The sequence below is a fragment of the Leopardus geoffroyi genome, chromosome B1 (assembly GCF_018350155.1).
Source record: "Leopardus geoffroyi isolate Oge1 chromosome B1, O.geoffroyi_Oge1_pat1.0, whole genome shotgun sequence".
NCBI classification, from domain to species: Eukaryota; Metazoa; Chordata; class Mammalia; order Carnivora; family Felidae; genus Leopardus; species Leopardus geoffroyi.
The window spans coordinates 1,101,318-1,124,664 of NC_059327.1; the positions used below are offsets into that span (position 1 = coordinate 1,101,318).

A 23,347-nucleotide genomic window follows, 5' to 3' on the forward strand; every position below is an offset into this window, starting at 1 on the left:
GAGGTGGTTCGTGCGGTGCAAGGAGACAGAAGGTGAAGCAGAGCGAGACAGTCCAGACTCGTGGGCAGACGGAAGGATAATGATCGTGTTCAGAACTTCGCCACCAACACTGGCTGCACGGCATTCAGTCCTTGCTCGTGATAAGTATTAAGTGATCTAAAAAGGTTCTATGATTCATGGAAGAGTCGAATGCTTCTCTGAAGATTTGCAGCATGAGCTTGGATCTTAGATCCTAACTGTGAGGACACAGGAACCTGCTCCCTCCTGCTCCTTCTTGCACCCTCAGATTTGGTTGTCTCTGGAAGGGTACTCCTAAAAGACCTACCTTCTGGAAAATGGCACTAAAAAAAGATGAGGTACTTTGGCATTTGGGGCTGTGCAAGGGGCAGACACTGTGTGCTTTCGAGAGATCCTCAGGGAGTCTGCGTCTGCAGAGGTGCAGGCGGACGTACAGATGTTGGGACTGATACTGCTGCTTCAGACGCGCATCCCCAGCGGGAAAATCCACACTCAGCATGACTTCGGGATCACGTGGCCAGTGTTTGGGGGAACGGTGCTAACGTGGAAAGGCATTCACGATCTCCAGTGTACAGCCCGAGGTCCACGTTCTGGGTTACGAAGGTCATCAGACTCTGCAGACGCTCGAATCCCCAACCTCTGCCCTCTCAGAAGGGCCGGGAGCCTAGGGCACCAGCGTGCGGCTGAGACTCTTGGAGCCCGTTAGCCTCATGTGGCACGTCTTCATGGGCATCCCCTGGTCCAAAAGAGAGGAGTGTGGCCACATCAGTGGAGCCAGAACCCTCCGTGTCGTGTGAACGGCAGTTTCAGCCCGGCTCAAGCCCTGGGTCAGGGAACCCAGCTCCCCCGGGCCACCAGTCAGGGCTCCAGTGCCTCCCCAGAGAGGCAGAGCCCTGGGGACAGTGTAGGCCAGGAAGCCCCAGCTGGGACGCTTGCCCAGAAGGTGGAAGCAGCAGGAACCACAGCACGTGGCAGGCGGGACACAGTTCCTCGTGAACGTGGTCTGCACAGCTGTCCCTCTCCAGCCCGGGGCCCTGGCCTCCGGGGGCTCCACAGGTGGCCCTGCTGTCCCTCTTCACTGCGAACAGGTGCACGGCCCCCAGGGGGAGAGTATGGGGGGTGACTGCTTCTCTGGGGGGCTGTCAGGCTGCGGGAGAGCTTGGGTTTCACGCTCAGTCAGCCCCTCACCTGGTGCAAGACAGCGTTGACAGGCCGCTTGGGGAGCCTGGCCTCCCCGAAAAGGCCTCCTCCGGGGCTGGGGGGCTGTGTTTTGTCTGGCCCCATTAGCCCGCTCATCTCCCCTCCTCCTTCGAGAATTAAGGTGGTCTTGTTTCTAGCCTTGCATTCATTAACAGGCAGGTGTGGAATTTAGAGACGTTTGTGCTTCTCATTTTTTTTTTAATAATTGCACTCACCTGGTGCTAATGGACTATTAAACTGCACGCTAAGTTTAGGCAGAAAACTAGGCCAGGTTTTATACACAGTGTGGTGTTTTCCAACATTTTAATGAAGTTGCACTTGGAGCCCGTCTGGAGACGTCATGTCTGTGACCTTAGAATCTAATGTATGTTTGTAATGTTGCTTTGGTTCGGCGTATCACCCCCGCCCCTGGGAGAGCGCAGCCACCAGGAGAGCAGGGACGGGGGGACACAGTCTGTTCTGTAGTGTCCTGACAGCTGGCGTGTTGCAGGTGACGTGTCCACGTCAGGGACAGTCGTGACAGAAGCCCCCTGCCTGGGTTCCCCTGGAGGACGTCTCTGGGGTTCACCCCAGAATCGCATCACTGCTTCTCCAGTTCCAGAAGGCAAGGTCAGGTTATTCTCCTTAGTGAGGGATAACACACGAGGGGGACACAGGGACGGGAGTCAGCCGGCAAACAGAGGAAGTGTTAGGAGCAGTTTCCGGAAAGCTCAGCACCTCGCCACTCGGGCCCCTGCACACCTTCCCTTCCGTGCCCTCGTCTGGAGGCCGTGCTCCCTGACGACTCCTCCGGCAGTTTCCATGCCAGCCTTCCTCTCCATGTGCCTTCACCGTGGGGCCGTGGAGGACGTGCTGTCCTGCAGACGCCAGATGGCTGTGCCAGGCACCCCTCCGTTGTGCTCTCCAGGGCACCGGTACCAGGGCCGATTTGGAGCAGGCATTTCATTGACCGGCTCGCACACAACCTCGTGTTTGCACCGTCCGTGTTCCTTGCACCGGGTCTGTGAGTCTGTCGGGCGACTGGGACGCCCTGAAGCCCCTGGGCTCCTGACGGTGGTGCCAGAACAGAGCCCCCAGACTCTGTTCCCCCGGACAGAGCCGCCGGACAGAGGTCCGGCTCAGGCGACAGAGCTCACCATCCCCCTCAGTGCCCTGTGCCCCGCCAGCTCTCTGGCCGCACGCGCCGTGCGTGCTCGGCTAGCTCACACCAATGCTGCCGATGGATTTCAGCAGCTGGGAAGCTCACGAAGAAGCTCCCTGGCCGGGGAGCTCTGGTTTATTGGCACGGCCGACATCGGCCATCTGACCGTTCACTGTCAACGAGACAAGCACAGAAGGCACTTGTCGATGCCTGGCCCGTGTTTCAGGATGGATGACCGTATTTCCTTACAGTCACCTTGAGGTTGTGAGTATGTCACCCCTACCTATGCAGTGGGGGCCTTCCGACTTTCTTACCGAACCGTTCTGGGGGGAAGCGGGCAGTGTTTAGCACGTGTTCACTGAGCACCCACAAGTGTGAGCAAGTCACAAGTCAGGTATTATTTTTACGCTTGCAGATGGCATTTGCCTTATCGGTTTAGTAACTTTTTCATGGAAGGTCGTTTCCTTTTCCTTGAACAGAGACAGCAGCGCCTCTGGGCATGTTAACTGAGATAGGCCGTCAGCCACACACCATTGTTTCCACGTGCAGGTGTGAAAAGCCACGATTTCACCGTCAAACAAAACGCCGTCTGAGAATCTCTCCCCGCTCTCCAAATTTTGACAGTAAAAATGTCATGCCGGTGCGACTTTAATGTAGACGGCTTTCACAATTAAACGTCCCAAGTGGAAATGAATACACACACATTTTCTGCGGAAAATCCAAGTTCTCATTATGTAATGTGAATTTTAAATATTTAAAACGAACACAGGAAGTGCCTTGGACAGTGACACGGCTGTCATCACTATGTTCCTGTCTACGAGACGTTAAGTGCTGGTTAGACTATAATTTCTTGCCAATTAACACTTTTGAAATAGATGTCTTCACTGCCAGCCCATCAACGTTGCCCCAGAACTTGGGCGGCCCACATCATTTTGGTAACTTCAGGGAAACCGCTGTCTGTGGGTGTGGATATGGCTTCTGCGTCCTGTTGGATTTACACTTATGTTTGGAGACTGACATTAATTAAAGTGTCAAAATAGCTTTCATCTTTTATGTTGAATCTTTCGCCTTCAAAGTTTAGTTTCTCCAACATCCAGACTCTCATTTAGACATTCATGGACTTGATTGCTGTGATTCTTTTTATGCTGTTATCTTTGAAGCTCTAATTAACGGAGGGCGGTGAGTTTAAGTGTGGCTATTACGTTCGGACAGACTGGTGCTGCTTGCCGTGTGGGATATACTTCATCTTGATTACGTATTTGTGCTTTACACGATAGAAAGCTAATTTCTAAATTTCCTTTTTGGCTTGCAAATGGCCTGCCTGGCTTGCATTCGGAAACGGTGTGGGGGACGCCAGGTGTGGGTGGGTCAGTAGGCATGTGTTTGGAGTCACGATGTATCCACATTTGAGATGACTCAGCAGCCACACCACAGTGTAGGGCATCTCCTTCATGAGCGGACCTCAACGGGAAGGTGTTTTCCCCAGATTCTCCTTCCAGAGATTTGCTAAGCCAACACTTTGAAGACCTAAGGGCACATCTTGATGACCGATTTCGTTTGCTTCAAGTCATCTGTTGAACAGATAGCTGCACGCATACTCACGTGACTTTGCGGGGCGAAAATCTTCTAGCCCAGTGTGCATGTCCCGAAGCTGTGCTGTCTGGGGCAGGGTCCGGTAACCGAGCTGACAGCACAGAGCCCAACAAGGGGCTTGAACTCAGGCACCTTGAGATCATGACCTGAGCCGAAGTCACATGCTTAACCGACTGAGGCACTCAGGCGCCCTAAGAAGTTAGGTCACTTAAAAGTGGCTAGTGGCTGTGCTGTTGGACGCAGCAGGCTGGCACGCAGCCTTTCTCATGTGGCCGCCCGAGAGGGAAGCCAGGAGTCTGCGGACACAGGTGTGGTGGGCATGCCCCTCCCCCCCGCCACCTGCCAGGGTCAGCACCGCAGCCGCTGCCCTCTCCTCCCTGCTAACCGCCGTTTACACCCAGGGCTCTGGGCAGTCCCTTTTGAAAGGGTTTCCAAATGAGGTTAACTCAACCCCAAATGTATCTGGGAAAGTACATTTTTACACGCCTCGTTTATTCACCTCTAAGCAGGAAGAACAAGTCCACCCGAGGCAATCTCCATCAGGCCTCACTACTTGCATTTAATGGAATTTTACTGAAATTATATGCATGGCTCCTTCCATATTAAATCAGGTGGTTAGCCTCTTCTGCGTGGCACAGAGGCCTGTGTTGGCACGGTGCACTCGGGAGGGGAGGCACTTCAGGGCAGCCTCCTTCCCCGGCCCCCCGCGTCTGGGGGTGACTCTCACCAACTCACCTGATCTCTGGGACATGAGCAAAACCCAACTAACCGGGTGATTGGATTAGAAAACATATATAGTGACCTCTCTCCCTATACTTAGGAAGCCACTTGAACAACAACCACAGATTTTCAGAGTGTTATGCATGTGGTGAAAGAAATCCATGACAGGCTTTTAAACACAAAAGGACATCATGCCTGAACTCAATTTTTTAAAAGAATAGACTAGTCAGGTCTTCAGATACCTTAAGATACTAAGTTAAGTAATCATTTCATTTTTATTTCAAAATTCTTACTTGGTCACTTATATTTAAATAAATCTTCTGTGGTTGTTTGGAAACCTTTCTCTGTTGGCAGAGAATTCAGCAGAATTGTATTGCTAAATTAAATTTTCAGTTTTCAGTTGTATTTAAGGTTTGCCTGACATACATATAGAAAATGATAGGTAACAATGCCCATAATTAATAATTATTAGCTCCGGTGAGTATATTCTAATTGTGTATTCCCACACACGGAACAGAGTCGATTATTATCCCCAGACTATCCAGCTGAATAATTGAATGTTTTTCTTGAGTGGCTAAGATTGTTTCTTTAATTATTTATTGTAATTCTTGACGGTAAAGTAACATGATCCGATGATCATTTTAAATCTTCGACGATATTTCCAAGCTTCTAATTCTCACTGCGACACACCATTTAGGACACACGGTTCTAGCCCACAAGATCGTAGGTACCAACAAATCTTTGTCACTACAGCAGATCGATGTAGCAATGAAAACACTGATTTACTTCCATTTTTAAAAAATTCTGTCTCAATATTACTTTATTTACCTAAAATATTGTATGTACTGCAGTTTTATTTACCCAAAGCTCATGACTGATAGGTAATTTTTAACTTATAAAATTAAAAAGCATTCAATTAACCAGGAATATAAAAGCAACTTATTGTTCTGAATACTGAACTTCCCATTCAGGACCCTCTGGGGGAACACGCATATGGGTATAGAACCACTAGGAGCGGCTGTAGGGACTTTGAAAATGCACACGAAAGGCCTATCTTATGCCTTAAAATGCAAATCTCATTGACTTCCGTACTAACATGTGATAATAAGTCTGATATCTGGGTGCCTGCAAGTTTTTAAATGTATTTCTAAATCTGTTTCCTCATATGATATTAATTTATACAGTATTTGTTATTCTCAAAACATTAAGTACCATTTATTTCTATTAAGTCTGTGTTGGGTTTCTCATGGCGCCCTTAGAAAGGAATCACGTGGACAAGTATAAGTATTTTCAGGGGCTTAACAACGTCCCACCAGCGCATGTGTCTCTTCTGCGTGGGGGTGTGGGTTCCTCAGATCCTGAATTATTCCCCCAGAACATTCCCCGGGTCCTCCGGTAACCATCCTAGATGTCCTGGGGGAAGTGATGTTCTGGCAGGCAGTCACCATGGGCACTTTCGCGGAGCAGGTCCCAGAGGGTGGCAGACGCCCCCCTCGCTATGGCTGCTCACAAAGTCCAGCAGCGAGGCCGCGGGGATCTACTGACTATCTGTGGGGCTGACAGCTGCCAACCCGTTCCCACTTCCTAGGACTTCAGGAAGATTAGACACAGTGATCCACATCAACAATAATAATACTGTGTAGGCTTAGTAAAAGTTTATCAAATGTGAGCTATTTCCACAAAAACTTTGTGCAAACAGAAATCTTTTCATATGCGTTCAAGGATTTTTTTTTTTTTTTTCCTATTCACATTCAAGCAGCAAAGAACGCTGTGGTCTGAGCTGGCTGGGCTTGGGTCTCTCGGCCGGCAGTGGCACCTGCTGTCCCAGCCCTGTGACCGCAAATCACGTGCCAGCAGAATGACAGCATCATCTCCCTCTATCCAGATGGCCGGTCGGTGCTGAGACGGGACAGTCATTAAACACCACTGTTACTCAGCTAGACCAGGGAGCGAAACTTTCCCGTGCTCAGTTCTGAATAGGAGGCCACACCTGCGTGCTCTGCCAGAAGGGTGACTGGCCGGAGGGCAGAAACAACTGCGCGTGGCTGTGCTCCCACGCTACTGTGATGTGGACGCTCTAACGTTCTCGGCATCCCCTCCGAACTTCCCGTGAACCACGGAAATCTCTCATTAGGCGATGAAGGAAATACAAGAGGCCTTCTTCCCAAAAATAGTTTTCACTGGTTCCCATCACTTGAAGAATTGAGAGATAATTACAATTAATTTCCTCTGTCTGGGTCTTAACCCCATTAGTTAACAGTCCCTCCAAACAATCTGCATCACGGAGTGGGAAGACAATCTACAATGTCTTCCGATGCCAAACGTGTTTTGATTTTTTTTTTCGAAAATTTGGAACTGACTAAATTAAGAGGAAATTCTTGCTGAAACAATAAATGATTCTCCCAGTCCCCTTTGCGATGGGCAAGGATGCCAGTGGGCTTCCATGCACTGTGGAGGAATAAAATCAGATCAAGCCGTGAGAAATCAGACGGCTCTGTACGTGGTCCGAGAAAGAAAAAAGGCTCGTTACCGCCAGTAACTGGAGGGGGACTTCTCTCCCAGTTCTGCCACCGGCTTCCTGGCTCACCTCGGGGAAGCGATTCAACCCATTGGAACCTACCTCTGTGTTCTCATCTGGGAGATGGGAAGACAAATGCCGCCTACCTGGCGAGGTTTCAGGAAGCCTGCGTGAGAAGTGAAGTGCTCAGCGTGGTGTTGCTGCAGCCCCCTCCCCCAGCTGTGGCTGCTTGCGGGCGCACACCCCTGGTCAGATCTCCTGAATATCCGTATGGACACTTGGTAACAATCTGCAGAGAAAGCAGGGATGGCACCCAGTTCGCGGTGGCTGTTAGCACTTGTTTCTGTCCGCTGAGCACGGACGCTACAACGGCCGCCCTTTCTGGCCGCTTTCGTCTGCACGTGCCTTCTGTGTGTTTCCATCCCCACAACAGCACAAAAGGAGACATCCTGAGTAGTCCCTTTCACAGATGAGCAGGCTGAGGACGAGAGAATTTAACTTGTCCAAGATCACACGGTTACCCAACTGTATGTCAGAAGCAAGGAAGAGTTAGTTCAGCTCTAGTAGACCGGAACGGAAGCTAGAAACGGAATTTCCCTTTGCAGAAATCTTGGTGGGAGAGATGCCGGTGTGTCCTCGTCTATGAGTCCCAAGATTCTGTAACTGCTCGGCCACCGCGAGTTTAGGGTACCCAGCTATGAGCATCACCAGCCAGGACCGCATTACTACGTCAAGATACTAAAATACTAAAGTGTGGGGCGCCTGGGTGGCGCAGTCGGTTAAGCGTCCGACTTCAGCCAGGTCACGATCTTGCGGTCCGTGAGTTCGAGCCCCGCGTTGGGCTCTGGGCTGATGGCTCAGAGCCTGGAGCCTGTTTCCGATTCTGTGTCTCCCTCTCTCTCTGCCCCTCCCCCGTTCATGCTCTGTCTCTCTCTGTCCCAAAAATAAATAAACGTTGAAAAAAAAAATTAAAAAAAATAAAATAAAATAAAATACTAAAGTGTATCAAGGCAAGTGTATGAACGTTAAAGCACATTTTTTTTTCCATTTGGGGGAAGAAAGAACAGTAGAATGGCCATTTGATATTTTCCCCTGGAAATAAATAATTCAAAGAAAACTCTGACACTTGAAAAGGAACAAGATAGTATCCCTAGAAAACTAATGTAATTAGTCAATTTGTCCCCTGAGTGAGAGCCTCCAGACCACTGGGGAGAGCCACAGTAAACCGTAGAGTACCTTTTATTTATTTATTTTTTAGTATAATTTATTGTCAAGTTGGCTAACATACAGCGTAGACAGTGTAGATTCCCGGGACTCGTCGCTTACATACAACACCCAGTGCTCGTCCCAACAAGTGCCCTCCTCAGCGCCCATCACCCATTTTCCCCACCCCACCCCTGTAGAGTACCTTTTAAATGAGAGCAGTTTTATCGGTAACTCCTGACCCACTGATTCTGATTCCACTCCACACGGCTTCCAGTATCGAACACTGAGAGTCCACGCAGGGGAACGCACACCCTCGGGGCGCACCTGCTGTGCCTTTCCCACGTGGCCTGCTCTGTCCTTCCGCCAAGACCCCACCCAAGCCCATCTCCTCCGGAAAGCCCTCCCTGTCACCCCGGGGTCAGTCTGTCCTCAGGCTTCCGCGAGGCTCTGGTGCCGACTGTGTCTTTTTGCCCTTCCCTTCAATTTGATGGTGAGCACGGAGGTGCCAGAGTCTTAGGCTCAAGCTCAGTGTTCACTGGAACCTTGAATCTGACAGTACGGCCGCTCAAACGATGCCTGGAATGCACGTGACCTCGGTGCCCACACAGAAGGAACTGCAAGGTCTCTGCACCCCCTGCCCCGGCCCAGCTTTCGGGGTGTCCTTGGGCCCAGCATCCATAGAACACCTCAAGCTGACTCTGTTGTTACACAATTAACTCGGTGGTCTGACAGGGAAAATGCGTGATTATCTTGGAAGCAGTTGATTTTTTTTTTTTAAGCAACAGGAAAAGCGTCAGATTGGACATACTTCCTGCGGTGTTTACTAGGAGACGAGAGCAGCCCTAACGAACACCCCGGTAGTCGGCTGTGCTGACGAGCGGAGGAACGCGAGTCTTCCAGACGCGCTCAGAATGTGACTCGCCGAAGCCGATCCAGAGCCTCTCCGGCGGCCAGCGAGCCGGCTCCGCGGTCCGCTGCTCCACACACACCGCGCTGATGGCGCCGAACCACGCCTCCGCCGCAGCGGCCGTTCAAACCGCGTGCGGGCACACGACACAGTGTGAAGACGGCGTAAACTCTCTCTGGCCACCCAGAGAAAGTCGCTCTTGGGTGCAGCCCCCGGTCCTTATGCAGGCTGGGAAGAACTGCCCAGCCTTAGCCAGCGTCTCAACGGAGCGTGTTGCTCACCTGCGCACCTTTACACAGAAACCCGTTCGAGAATTCGTATCACCCCCTGTAGCATCATGAGGTGGGAAGGTGCGACGTGAGGTTTTCCTGTGGTCGTGGACATACGTTAAAACACTCCGGAACTTCGTTTTTATTTACAGGCCACCCACACGGGAGGTCCAGTTGGTTTGCCAAATGGCACTCAATGCGTTTGGGAGACTCGTCATCTGGGGGTAGGGTTAAGGACGTGTCTGAGGATGACTGTGACCATTTAGCGGCCAGGCTGGAAGTGGGTTCCAGGAGTGGCTGTGCTCCCACGCCCTGGGTGGATCTTTCCGTGGTGCCTGACCCCAGGGTGTCACGGTCCTTGAGCGCCACGAGATGGACACGGCAGCAGAACGTGGCCCCAGGGTGTCACGGTCCCTGAGCGCCATGAATTGGACACGGCAACAGAACGTGGCCCCAGGCTGTCACGGTCCTTGAGCACCACAAGATGGACACGGCAACAGAACGTGGCCCCAGGGTGTCACGGTCCATGAGCGCCACGAGATGGACACGGCAGCAGAATGTGGCCCCGGGGTGTCACGGTCCCTGAGCGCCACGAGATGGACACGGCAGCAGAATGTGGCCCCGGGGTGTCACGGTCCCTGAGCGCCACGAGATGGACACGGCAACAGAACGTGGCCCCAGGGTGTCACGGTCCTTGAGCGCCACGAGATGGACACGGCAGCAGAACATGGCCAGTTTGGGGATTTCTTGAGCACCTTCCAGCTCCTGCCAGCGTGGCGAGGACAAGTGTGCCCGTGTCACAGCCGACGTCGCCTGTGAACCGCAGTCCTGTGTTTCTCTGTTGTCCTTCATCGTTACCCCGCTACCGCCAGGTCAGGACAATTCTTCAGTCAGCATTTGCACCCGGGAGCCACAGCACAGCCACCTGTGTGCTTTGAGTGTCACGCAGAGCCCCGGGGGCCGTGCTTACCTTCTGCCGGCCCGGTGCAGTCTGGGGACAGGGCATTACAGACAGACTGTCCTTGCAGAAGGTGGACAATGCCGGGCGGGTCAGCGTGGAAGCAAGGACCCAGTGTCCGTGTTGTCACACGAAATGGTCCGTCAGGGAGCCTTCCTCACGCTCTCACCCGCTCAGTTCTCTTATTCGTGTGTATATGCCGCACTTAGTACCCTGAAACGTCAACGTTATGAAGTAGTAGGAAGAGAAGCTTCGTGAGAAACCGATGTTTCACTGGGCCGCCTCAATTCCTCAAGGACAAGGAGTGCACTCTGAATCCTCATCCAGGTTGGGAAGAAGCGGGATTGCCACCACGGGTAACCAAGTAGAAGGAGATGACGAGCTCTCGCCTGATGAGCCACCCACACGCGCGTCCCTTCATCTCACGGACGAGCACAGGAGACCCGCTGGGAAGCAGGAGATGACTTGCAGCCCCAGCACCATGGCATTCACAGCTGGTGGGGGGGGGGGGGCTCTTCTGGCCTCTGCCTGCTACATGCCAGCAGGCCTCCCGTGCCCACCCAGTTGTGACACCATCAAGCACGTCCCTGGCAGAGAGCGGAGGCCAGGCCGCCCCAGCAGAGCGCCCTGGCTAACACACGGAAGTGTCTAACATGGGGACCTGAGAGTCCCCAAATCTGAATCCTCAGGGCACGGCCCTTGCTCACCATGCACCTGTGGTCCGTGCGGAGCACTGCCAGGCGGCTGCGGCTGAACGCGTGGTGATGGATGGAACCGAGAACAGGGCGAGGCGCCCGCCTCTGCACATTTCCGCTGCACCTCGGTTCCGCTCAGACGGTTAGACAAGCACAGCCTGGCCCCTCTCCAGCCTCCCCTGGGCTGATGCATCCGTACCCCTGGTCCAGGACCCTGTGGCTGCCAGAGTGGAGCGGCTCGCTGACATAGGACGGCACGCTCTCCCGAGGAGAGTGGGTGCCGCCGGCCTCCAGAGCGAGCTGTGATCCGTCAGAGACCGGAGCAAGCGTCAGCTGCCGAGGCCTGGTGGCCGGGCTCCCCCAGGGTCTCCCTGCAGGGGCCTTGGCCGTTAGCAGATCTGACCGGGTCCCATCTGAGCCCTGCGTCCGCCAACAGCATCAGGTAGAAAATGGAGACGTCTGCTGAGGGTGCTGTCCAGCTGCTCTGACTCTCCATTTCCCCCGGGCCTGGGGTCCCGCCCCGAATGCCAGTGTATTCACTAGTGTCTTCCTTTCCTGCCCACTCAGACCTCCGCCCTTTTGCCCTTGTGCTAAAAACCTGCCCCAGGACCGCTTCCTGGAGCCCTTCTCCCAGATGCTGCCTGCTGATCGCCCTGTGAGCGCAGGCAGTCCTCATACCCCGTGCTCCTTGGGCGGGAGGAGGCCTGCCTGCTCTTCCCTCCCTCACGCCCCTGACTCTCAGGCCCCCTCATGCCTCCTCCTGGGTCAGCGGGGTCAGCGGGGATTTCCAACCCGACACAGCTTTGGGGATTCTGCATCTCACAGCTTAACTCCTCCAGATGTTCAAAGTGATTTCCGGCCAAGCCTCTCTGTGCCCTGGGGCCTTGCTCCTCTCAGAACCCACTGGTGTTTCCCCTCCGTGGACCTGTACGGTATGTGTAAATTAAGTTTATCGACGGCAGAAGTTATTTTCCTCTGTGTTAATGTTTGAGAAGCACAAACATGTCCGTAGCTTGTTTTTCCATCGCCAAAAATAAGCTTCGTGAAGAAGGTGGGTCTTCTGCGGTTTTCGTTTCACTTGTTGCAGTTCACCTGTTCTGAAACCACGTAGCCCCTGGTGATGGGGGAGGGACCCCACAGTTCCCGGGACCTCGGCCATGTCTTCTCCCCAGCGACCATGGCCATGTCCTAAAGCTATGGGATTCTTCCATAAGCTCCTCCAGGCCCAGTTACGTGCCAGGCATGGCCCCAGGCATCACAGGTACCACACGTCTCCCCGGAGCAAACAAGTTCAGAGTCTGGTATCTACCATTCGCCCAAAGAAATGCTGCCATGGATGTAGGCCTGGGGCCAGGATGGCCGAGACGGAGATTTCCTGGGCCTGAGAGTCAGGAGAGGCCCAGGGAAGGCCTCCCGTATGAGACACAAGATGGAAATAAAAGGAAGGAGGCGAGAGCCTGAGAGAGACAGGCGCCACGTGGGGCACCCGCAGCGATGTCTGTGGAGCATCCACGTGTGTGGTCCAGAGGACTGATGGGCCGGAGAGGGTGGTGATCACTGAGGCCAGCAACAGCCACGAGGAGGAAGGATGGGGCACTCAGGACTCAAGAGCGCGGGAGCGAAGCCAGGGGAGCAGACCAGGGTCCGTTCACAGACGTCAGTGAGGAAGCTTGCACGAGACTGGCTTGGGGCCAGGGAGGATCACTGTCCCGTCTGGAGGACAAACCCAAGGGGTGCCCTTGCGCAAGATGAGCCACAGAGAGAGTTGAGTGCTGAGTCTGAGAGAACTGGGCCGCAGGCCAGAAGCTGTCCCCGTCCATAATGGGAGCTGCAGCTCCGGAGGGTGTGACTTTGGGGCCACTCAGGGGCAACAGTTGAAGCCAGGAAGGGGATGTGTCGCCGTGTTGGAGAAACAGGATGAAGTCATCCAACAGTAAATGTGAGAGGGGAAATGGGGCTCAACACAGTCACAGGCTTGGGGACTTGGAAGTGGGCCTTTGCATGCTGTCCTTGGAGGCCCTTGAAGCAGTGAGGGGGGTGGGGAAGGTACAGGTGAGGGGGGCGGGGAAGGTGCAGGTGAGGGGGGCGGGGAAGGTACAGGTGAGGGGGGCGGGGAAGGTACAGGTGAGGGGGGCGGTGGGTGGGGAAGGTACAGGTGAGGGGGGCGGGGAAGGTGCAGGTGAGGGGGGCGGGGAAGGTGCAGGTGAGGGGGGTGGTGGGTGGGGAAGGTGCAGGTGAGGGGGGCGGGGAATGTGCAGGTGAGGGGGGCGGTGGGTGGGGAAGGTACAGGTGAGGGGGGCGGGGAAGGTGCAGGTGAGGGGGGCGGGGAAGGTACAGGTGAGGGGGGCGGTGGGTGGGGAAGGTGCAGGTGAGGGGGGTGGGGAAGGTACAGGTGAGGGGGGCGGTGGGTGGGGAAGGTGCAGGTGAGGGGGGCGGGGAAGGTACAGGTGAGGGGGGCGTTGGGTGGGGAAGGTACAGGTGAGGGGGCGGGGAAGGTGCAGGTGAGGGGGGCGGGGAAGGTACAGGTGAGGGGGGCGGGGAAGGTACAGGTGAGGGGGGCGGGGAAGGTGCAGGTGAGGGGGGCGGGGAAGGTACAGGTGAGGGCGCGGGGAAGGTGCAGGTGAGGGGGGCGGTGGGTGGGGAAGGTGCAGGTGAGGGGGGCGGGGAAGGTGCAGGTGAGGGGGGCGGGGAAGGTACAGGTGAGGGGGGCGGGGAAGGTGCAGGTGAGGGGGGCGGGGAAGGTGCAGGTGAGGGGGGCGGGGAAGGTACAGGTGAGAGGGGCGGCAGGTGGGGGAGGTGCAGGTGAGGGGGGCGGGGAAGGTACAGGTGAGGGGGGCAGTGGGTGGGGAAGGTGCAGGTGAGGGGGGCGGGGAAGGTACAGGTGAGAGGGGCGGTAGGTGGGGAAGGTGCAGGTGAGGGGGGCGGGGAAGGTACAGGTGAGGGGGGCAGTGGGTGGGGAAGGTGCAGGTGAGGGGGGCGGGGAAGGTACAGGTGAGAGGGGCGGTAGGTGGGGAAGGTGCAGGTGAGGGGGGCGGGGAAGGTACAGGTGAGGGGGGCGGTGGGTGGGGAAGGTGCAGGTGAGGGGGGTGGGGAAGGTACAGGTGAGAGGGGCGGTAGGTGGGGAAGGTGCAGGTGAGGGGGGCGGGGAAGGTACAGGTGAGGGGGGCGGGGAAGGTACAGGTGAGGGGGGCGGTGGGTGGGGAAGGTGCAGGTGAGGGGGGCGGGGAAGGTACAGGTGAGGGGGGCGGTGGGTGGGGAAGGTGCAGGTGAGGGGGGCGGGGAAGGTACAGGTGAGGGGGGCGGTGGGTGGGGAAGGTGCAGGTGAGGGGGGTGGGGAAGGTACAGGTGAGAGGGGCGGTAGGTGGGGAAGGTGCAGGTGAGGGGGGCGGGGAAGGTACAGGTGAGGGGGGCGGTGGGTGGGGAAGGTGCAGGTGAGGGGGGCGGGGAAGGTACAGGTGAGGGGGGCGGTGGGTGGGGAAGGTGCAGGTGAGGGGGGCGGGGAAGGTACAGGTGAGGGGGGCGGTGGGTGGGGAAGGTGCAGGTGAGGGGGGCGGAGATGGTGCAGGTGAGGGGGGCGGAGATGGTGCAGGTGAGGGGGGCGGGGAAGGTACAGGTGAGGGGGGCGGTGGGTGGGGAAGGTGCAGGTGAGGGGGGCAGAGATGGTGCAGGTGAGGGGGTGGGGAGGTGCAGCGACACAGGAGGACACGGTAAAGACAAAGGCTGGATGTGATCTCCCAAGGGGAGATGGACCCTTTCAAGTGGGCTGTTTAAGGATCAAGAACAAAAGTTTAGGTCGCGGAAGGTCAGGACGGAGAAGGGCGGGGCACGGGCTGGCTCCGGGAGGAGGCAGACACTGTGGGACAGAGGACCGCACACATGGGCGCAGGCCGGTCGAGGTGCCATCAGTGTGCTCACACATTTTATCCTCGAAACAAATCACAGCGCAGGGGCTGCTTTATCCCCACTTGGCAGATGCGCGAGATTTTGTTGAAATTGCTGTTGCCAAATGTCCCACCGGCCGCTAGCAGGCTGCACTGGGGTCCGAACCCAGGCATCTGTCGCCGACCACCTGTTGCAGAAGCCTCTAAAGAGGGCGGCCAGGAAGCGGGGGGAGGGCCAGCCAAGGCGGGGGTACCCGCACACAGAGGGTTCCCTTGAGACTGCAGGGCGGGGCCAGAGCTGGGGGCGGGGGTGGGGGGGGGGGAAGGGGCTTCCTAGCAGCTCTGAGGTTGAACACCGCAGCCCGTGGGGCCAGCGGGCCCACTTCTGTGGATTTCCCCGGCAGCAGCCCCACCGTGGCCCACGGTGCCCTCGGCAGGTACCTGCCCGCTGACCTGCGGTGAGTCCCATAGAGACCCTCCTGTGGATCCCTACAGACCCGAGAGGGAGCCACGCAGGGTTCAGGAGCGTGGGGCTGAGAGGCGGCTGGTGAGTGGGGAAGGAGGTAAAGTCCAGCAGAGCAAGGGCTTGGTGGCCTCTGAAGTTTAGTGACAGGGAAGCCGTGGGAGCCAGAGAGGAAGAGAAGGAACAGGAGGGCGGGAGAGGGCAGGCGGCTGCAGTGAGCGTCTCACAGGCAGAGACCCAAGCAGACCCACCACACGTCAGTGGGTAGGTGCAGGGGCGAGCGCCCTTGTGATTCCCTGAGATCCGATGGAGACCGAGCCCTCTGCCACCAACCTAGCCACTTCAGCCACTTTGACAGCAAGGGCGGGACACTCCCGGAGGAGGATGTCCAAGCCCTCCAGGGAAGGCAGGGGTTCCGCAGAGGTGAGCCCAGGACACGAGATGCGAGGGATGTCCCGGGACAGGGAACGGTGCCCAGCGGCACAGAGAAGGCACCAACAGCCTCCACCCCCGAGGCCCGCACCCTTATATTCAACACGTCAGGCAGTTTGTGTTTGAGCTCAGGAACCGTATTGCGTGCGTGTCTGAATCTCCTAGAATAACGCCTCGAGTATGGTCCGTGTTCAATAATCTTCCTTTAGAGCTTGATCCACATCAGTGGGGAAATCTTTAAAATAAGAAAGGTGATTTTAGATGCTCCTCTGTGTAGACAGAGTTCAAAGCCTGTGTTTCCAAAAACCGTCTCCCTCCATCTGTTCCCTACCTTCCAGAGTCTCTTTTGATGCATTCGTTTAAAAATGTGTCCGTTTCATAAATTTTCACGTGCAGTTTTGATGCCTTTAAACTCAGATCATCCTGACGTGACAAACTCGCTTTATTTTGTCATTTGCCGACTTTTATTTGGAATGACATCTGAGGTTTTATTTATTAGGAAAACCCATTAACACAGATTAAGCAGTAATTGGGGGAGAGGATAGGGAACAGGGAAGGGCATTGAAATCCTCAGGAACAGAACAGGGGAAATCCTGTGCTCCCAAGTGCCGCAGCAGGACGGTGACTCGGGACAGCTTCTGAAAATCGTAGGTGAAACTTGCCCAGTCTTCTCCCCCCTGGGGGGGATGCCAAGTGCCCCCCAGGAGATGCTCCCATGCACATGCGGCCGGGCACACAGCAGCCCTCACCTGCCTATGGACCGCGTGCGTGCATTTTTGCACTGCACCGTGGTGAAGGAGTCTGTTTCAGAAGCACTTCTGTGGGCTCTTCTTTCCACATAAAGAAGAATCATCAGGGTGCCTGGGTGGCTCAGTCGGCTGAGCGTCCGACTTCGGCTCAGGTCATGGTCTCACGGTTCGTGAGTTCGAGCCCCACGTCAGGCTCCGTGCTGACAGCTTAGAGTCTGGAGCCTGCTTCAGATTCTGTGTCTCCAGCTCTCTCTGCCCCTCCCCTGCTCATACTCTGTCTCTGTCTCTCAAAAATTAAACTGCTTTTTTAATTAAAAAAGGAAAATCATCAGCTGTAATGGAAAACACGTTCGTGTGAAAAAGGACTAGTTCGTCGTCACTTGAAAAATAAGTAACACGCTGAGCCCGGCAAAGGTGTCTAATGAGTTCAGAGACATTTAATGTAACTCCACATCCAGATGCGTCTGTATTCTTCGGTGGATTGACTGTGGCTGGGGGCGGAGAAGCCCGATGTGAAGGACAGGGGGAGACGGGCGGCTGGCGAGGGGCACACACGCGAGCGAGGCTTGGGCCGGGGGTTGATCTGGGATCCCGGTGTCCCTTCTCCGCCGACGCCTATGCTTACTCCCAGTAAGCATGTCCTTACAGGGAGCAAGCTTCTCAGATCACATTCGTGTCCGTTGGAAGAATAGGACTTGCTCATCACAAACATTCCTCAAACACAGAAGCGGAGGAGGGAACAGTCAGCCACGCTTTCCCTCGGTGATGACCTGGCGAAGGTTTTCTGTGCTTCTAAATTTTTTTCCGTTTACAGGTTTTCTTTGAAGTACATTCCTCCTTCATCTGGACATAATTTAGCGTGTCGTGCCTCTTAGCGGGGCGCGAAGACACGAGCATTGCCCACGATGCTCGCCGTCTGTCCTGCTGAGTCAGAACTCCCTTAGTCCGGTCGCCATTGTTGCATTTTGGGGGGCTTCACCCTTTTCCTCTGTTACGAGTGTATCTGTGCGGACTCGGTGAGCACGCGGTTCCCGCCACGGTTTGCGCTACTTGTTAGGCCACGGTTCCGAAAGGCCCGGCGGGTCATAGGGGGGCGGACGGGGGACCTGGTTTCCGGGCGGGGGAGGGGAAGGTGCTTCTGCTGATGGGACTCTGATTTCCCTCGCAGCCGTGTCGTACGCGAATTACAAGAAGACTCCGCCGCCCGTGCCCCCGCGCACCACGTCCAAGCCCCTGATCTCGGTGACGGCGCAGAGTAGCACGGAGTCCACCCAGGACGCCTACCAGGACAGCCGCGCCCAGAGGGCGTCCCCGTGGCCCCAGGATGGCCGCGGCCTCTACAACTCCACGGACAGTCTGGACAGCAACAAGGCCATGAGCCTCGCCCTGGAGACGGCCGCGGCCCAGCGCCTCGCTGCCGAGGGCCAGAGCGGCTCCACGCGGACCAGCGACAAGGCCGTCCTGGTGTCCAAGGCGGAGGACTTCCTCAAGAGCCGGCGCTCCTCCATCGGGATCCAGGTAGACTCTCTCTGCCGCCTGCTCAGCGGGCTCTGAGAATAGCGTAGACAAACACATGGCGCCCGGCCGCCCTGGGGCCCTGGCGGGGAGCGTGGCCTCTGAGGGCCGCCGACGCGAGAGCCGGGCCCAGCTTGTCCGCAGCCTGCAAGTCTGCAGCCAGGCGGCCCCCCCCTGGGGGGCAGCTGGGGCCCCGCCTCACACCCGCCCCTGCCACCCTGGGCCCCCCACCCCCCAGGGCAATTTCTCGGGGCCACCGGCCGCTTAGAGAGTGTGCAGACAGCTCATTTTGATGCTTCGGAAGGATGGTATTTTTGGTGGACCCTGGTATTTTGAAAGCCTTTCAGTCTTTTGGCCAAACACTTAAGTGGGGGGAAAGGGCATTGGGAATAAAACGGTAAAAGGAAGAAAGACTGAGGCGAGCCCACAGCTGCTCCGGTCACGGCCCCCAGAAGGCGCTTGTGCGCCGGCCGTGGGGCGCTCTGGGCCTGTAGTGGGGGAGGCAAAGCCAGGCCCGTAGTTTCAGACCACCGAGGGATCACGGCACCCCGAGGCCCCAATTCCCACCCGAGATCCTGACGCGCTGCCTGCACAGGGTGCCGCGGTCTCCGGGCAGGGGGCGGGAGGCACGTGGTGAGGACCCAGGAGCCCCCTTTCAGTCAGGGGCACAGGTCACCCTCACGCCGACCCTGTCTTGCCTCGGCGACTCTCCCCACAAGATTCTGCCGCACGGCGAGGCTCTACAAGCGCAGTTCGCCTCCATTCGGCCTGTGTGCAGCCGGAAGTTGTAAAATCAGGACTTCCTGGCCGCCAGGGAGAGGGTGAACGGAGCCCCGACCGGGGGCCGCGCGTGCCAGGCACTGGCATGAGGGGGCACGACGTGTCGGGCATCCCGGGGACACGGGAGAGCAGGCTGGGGAGACCGCCCGCTCGACTAGGTCGTCTGAACCAGGTCTCCACACTGTGGCTTCATTGTTTTGTTTAGGATTCTGAATTCCCAGAACATCAGCCATACCCAAGGTCAGATGTAAGTACCAAGATATACTCCAAAGCCAAGTACGCATGAATTTTTATTTTCTCTCCCTGTTTTGGATTATTCATACAAACGCTCTGTCACCTCTCTCTGTCCTGATTCTATATGCCAGGCGCTATGCTAGATGCTCCCCACTGACCGCCTCCCCAGTGATGTGCAATTAACGCCACTTTGATGAGGGCAAAGATGAGGCTCAAACCAGGCCGGTAATGCCGCAGTCGACGGGCTTGCCGGGGCCACAGCAGCGGGACGTGGGGCTCCGGGGTCCCTGGCCGTCCTGGCTCTGAAGTCACGTCTCCAGGGAAGACGTGTGCAGTCCCCGAGTTAAGGAGGCTGACTCCACACCCCCGGGCGCCCATGCACCCTCTGGCCTTCTCCCCTGCCACCGGCTTCCAACTGGCTGCCCACGCCAGCCGTGGACAAGGAGGGGCATGTTGGCCTCTGACACTGTCTGCTAAGAGCAGGAACACGTGTCGCGTTCGGTCACCCGGCCGCTCGGCAGTGCCCCCTCCCGCCTCCGCCTCCGCCTCACCCCCCCCCCAGAAGTCCCCACACTTTTACTTGCCCCGTGGCCCTTCGTGCTTCTCGCAAGCACGCCTTTCCTCTGCGGGAACGTCCTTCCTCCCGCTGCCACCACTCTCTGCTTCCCGCGTTCCCGCGTAAACCCCTCCCCAGAAGCCTTTCCTGGAGCTGCCCCCGGAGCGCGTGTCTGGGAGGGCTGCCCCTCCCCCTCTTCACACCCCAGCGCCTAGCACAGCGCCTGGCACATAGCAAGTGCTCGGTAAATGTCGGATAAGTGGCGCGCGGGTGACGGTGGCCGAGTGGTCCGTGAGAACCAGTGTGAGTGCGCGCGTGTGCTGGACTCAGCTCTGTTTTGTGGCAGAAAAAATGCACAATATCCTGTGAGCCTGTAACCTGGCAGTTGTCAGACCAAAGAACGGAGGAGCCAAGAGGACACGTCGTCACAGAAACCCGTCGTAGCGTAAATAAGTCAAAGAAGTGACAGGTGGGAGCGGAGGCAGCTCACTCAAAGAGGAAGGCATGAGGAAACGGGCCGAGGGGGCCACTTAAGCGGGGGCAAGACCCCACAGACCCCCGAGGGCACGGAGGAGCGGCCGGCCGGCCGCGCTGTGAAGGCGCAGCTCGGGACACCGCCGTGCCCCTGGCTCCCCAGTACGTGCCCGTTGTCACCTCATACCCCCGGGAGCTGTTGTTACCACGTCCAAGTTACCGACGGGGAGACTGAGGCTCGGGGGTCCGGGACCTGCCTCCGGGTACACGGCCGTGAGCCTCAAAGGACGGAGGGGGGCGTTGCGGGAGGAACGAGGGAAGGGCCGCACGGTGCCCTCTGCGAGCCTGACCGGGCTCGGTTCCTGCGACTCGCGTGCACGAGCACAGTCCGCCCCGGTGTGTCCCGTCGCCCGTAGAGGACGGTGGCTCGCGTCGCACACGCTCGGCCCGGCTCCCTGGGGGAGGCCCGCCTGACCGCCGACCACGCTCCCACAACCACGGCGGGCTCTCGTCTGCACGAGGACACCAGACGACGCACAGCGCACGACGCCTTCCCGCCGTTTCTGCGGGTTTGGGGGAGGGACCCCAGGCCTTCCTCAGCGTTGGCCGCGTGAGAGGCGGTGCCGTGACGCCCCGCCCCCCTTCCCCTCACTCGACGGTGACGCGTGCCTCTCGCCCTCGTGTTCCCCTTCCGTTCGCGTCTGTAACTGGTCCGGCACCGCGGGGTTTCTTTGCTTGTGCGTCTGCGTCTGTGTCTGTGAGTCCTCGCAAGGTGTCTCCTGTCCCCGGACGCCACGGCTCGGCTCCACGCGCAGGCCCCCTGCCTCGGCTGTCCCGGCCGGACGCGCGAGCAGTGACGGTCTGTTGCAGCCCCGGGTTGTGGGACTGGACGGAGGCGTCGATGCGGGCCCCTCGTTACTGCACTCAAACGTCCGGCTGAGCGAGCGCGGGTCTGCCCGCCGACGCGGACTTCTCCCTCGCCAGCCTGAGCCGCCGCACGTCCCCGCAAGCCCCCCCCCCCCCCCCACCGCCACCTGCTCTCAGAGCTGCGCTGAGCCTCTCCCAGCAGGCAGGCCGGCAGACCACGTTTCCCTCTTGGACGTGGAACAGGTCCCCGAGGGAGACACAGCCACCGTGCGCCTGCCCAGCCGCGCGCCAGGTCTCCAAGGCAGAGCGGAAGCGACCTGCGTTTAGCCGCCGAAGACGCGCCTTTGGAGCCGCGGCCCACGGCGGTTCCGGCTGCCTGCCTGGACCCTTCTCTTGGGTCCTGGGAAGCGGGGCTCAGACAGCAGCTCGTCAGCTGACTCCCCACGAACCCCTACGTGCAGGAGACGGGGGCCAGGGCACACGGGGGCCGCCTCCCGTCCAGCTCACCCCCCGACATACACATGCTCACACGTGTGTGCCTGGACGCTCACACACACACACTCCTGTGTACACTTGTGCTTACGTGTCTGCACACACCTGCATGCACACGCAACACACGCACGCACCGTGGGCTCACCCCTCACACGCGCACACTCACACGTGTTCATACCCACACACACACGTGCAAGCATGCTCGTGCATGTGCTGTGTGCACGCTCGTGCGTGTGTGTTCACATAGACGCACTGTGCACCTGCTGGAGCACACACGGTCACACGTACACGTGTGTGCTCCCGTGTGCAGCCAGGCATGTGGACGCACACACAGACGCCTGCACGTGCACGCTACACTCGCGCAGTCACACACACACACGGACACAGTCCCACGTGCACACGCACGCACGCACGCAACAGCATGGACCGTATTCAGAAGCCCCCCTCCCTGCCTCTCCCCACGGCACACGGCTCCGCTCCCAGTGCTCTGGCCTCACGCAGGGAGAGCCGCTGCGGGGTGCGCAGAGCCAGGACGGTCTTCTGTGACGGCACTCGCCACCCACTGCGGTGACTGGGGAGGCGTCTGTCCCCGTGCCTCAGGGAGCCCTTCAGAAAGAGTTCGCTTAAAATACAGCTTTCCTCTGGAAGCCTAGTCCGTGGCCCGTCTTGTGAAAATGAACATCGGTCTATAGTTCTCAAACCTTTTAAGATCACTCGACCCTTCTAGCCAGAGTCTCCTCTTGGGAAGACATTCCTTTCATTTCCTTCCCACTGTGTAAAGTAGTAATTCCTTTTCTGTGTCCTAAATTTGCTTTTTTTTCCATCTATACAAGGGTCTCTGGTCCCAGGATTTCCAAAATGGATAAATATTTAGCTCATCCGGGCGATACATGATTTTACCATCCCCCTCAGCCTTTACCTTCTGAAAATAGGGATAACTCTGTTTCTCCCTCAAGAAAGTTACACGTGACAACCACTGTAAATCTGTGAAATTCCTCAAATTTAATGTCCATATCATACACACCTGACTGTTAACAGGTGAGGTGCGAAGACAGAGCGTTAACACTTGCTGTGGGCAGACACACGTGACTCTGGCTTCCTGTGGCGTTTTACAATTAAATGAAGTGTCCGATGTCCCCTCATCTTTGAGACGAGGAAGAAGAGATTCAACCAAATCTAAGAGACTCACCGGAGGGTCACAGGGCCAGGCAGTAGCAGAACCTGACTCCAGAAGCTGTAGTCTCCTCATTTGCTAGGAACGTTAAGAGGGGTCCAGCAGAGGGGATGTGCAGACGGGACAAGGGGAGAAAATGTCTTCTTGTCTGGTTGTATGCGTTAGTCACTTATGCAACGTGTTCACATGCCCGTGAATATGTGCGTGTTTCGTGTGTACGCACACAGCTCCCGACTGTACCGTTCATGCCACTTGCTAGTGTGCCTTGGACCATAAGCATCTTCCGTGTTGCAACTGCATAGCGTTCCGTGTCTTGAGCAAATCATACCCGACCCCATGTCACCGTTCTCCTCCATGACTACCCGCTGTGTTTCACCTTCTACCTACCGCTACGATGAACGCCTCACACGTTTGCCAGAGTAAGGTAATTTGGGAGACCAAAATCCTAAAGTAGAAGTGAGGCAAATATTCTGAACATCTTGGTGATAAAACCCTGTGCTCTTTC

The 23,347-nt window shown here is 56.9% G+C and overlaps 1 protein-coding gene across 9 annotated transcripts in view; it reads left to right on the plus strand.

Moving 5' to 3' along the window:
* Window positions 1-23,347, plus strand: part of DLGAP2 (DLG associated protein 2) — a 786,292-nt gene that overhangs the window by 737,341 nt on the left and 25,604 nt on the right. For 8 of the 9 annotated variants that reach the window (XM_045451280.1, XM_045451288.1, XM_045451329.1 and 5 more), the window contains 2 exons: window positions 17,919-18,268; window positions 19,251-19,292. In XM_045451280.1, the coding sequence (XP_045307236.1) occupies window positions 17,919-18,268; window positions 19,251-19,292 (392 nt within the window). The remainder of the gene's footprint in view (window positions 1-17,918; window positions 18,269-19,250; window positions 19,293-23,347) is intronic. The other variant, XM_045451319.1, reaches the window with a different exon arrangement.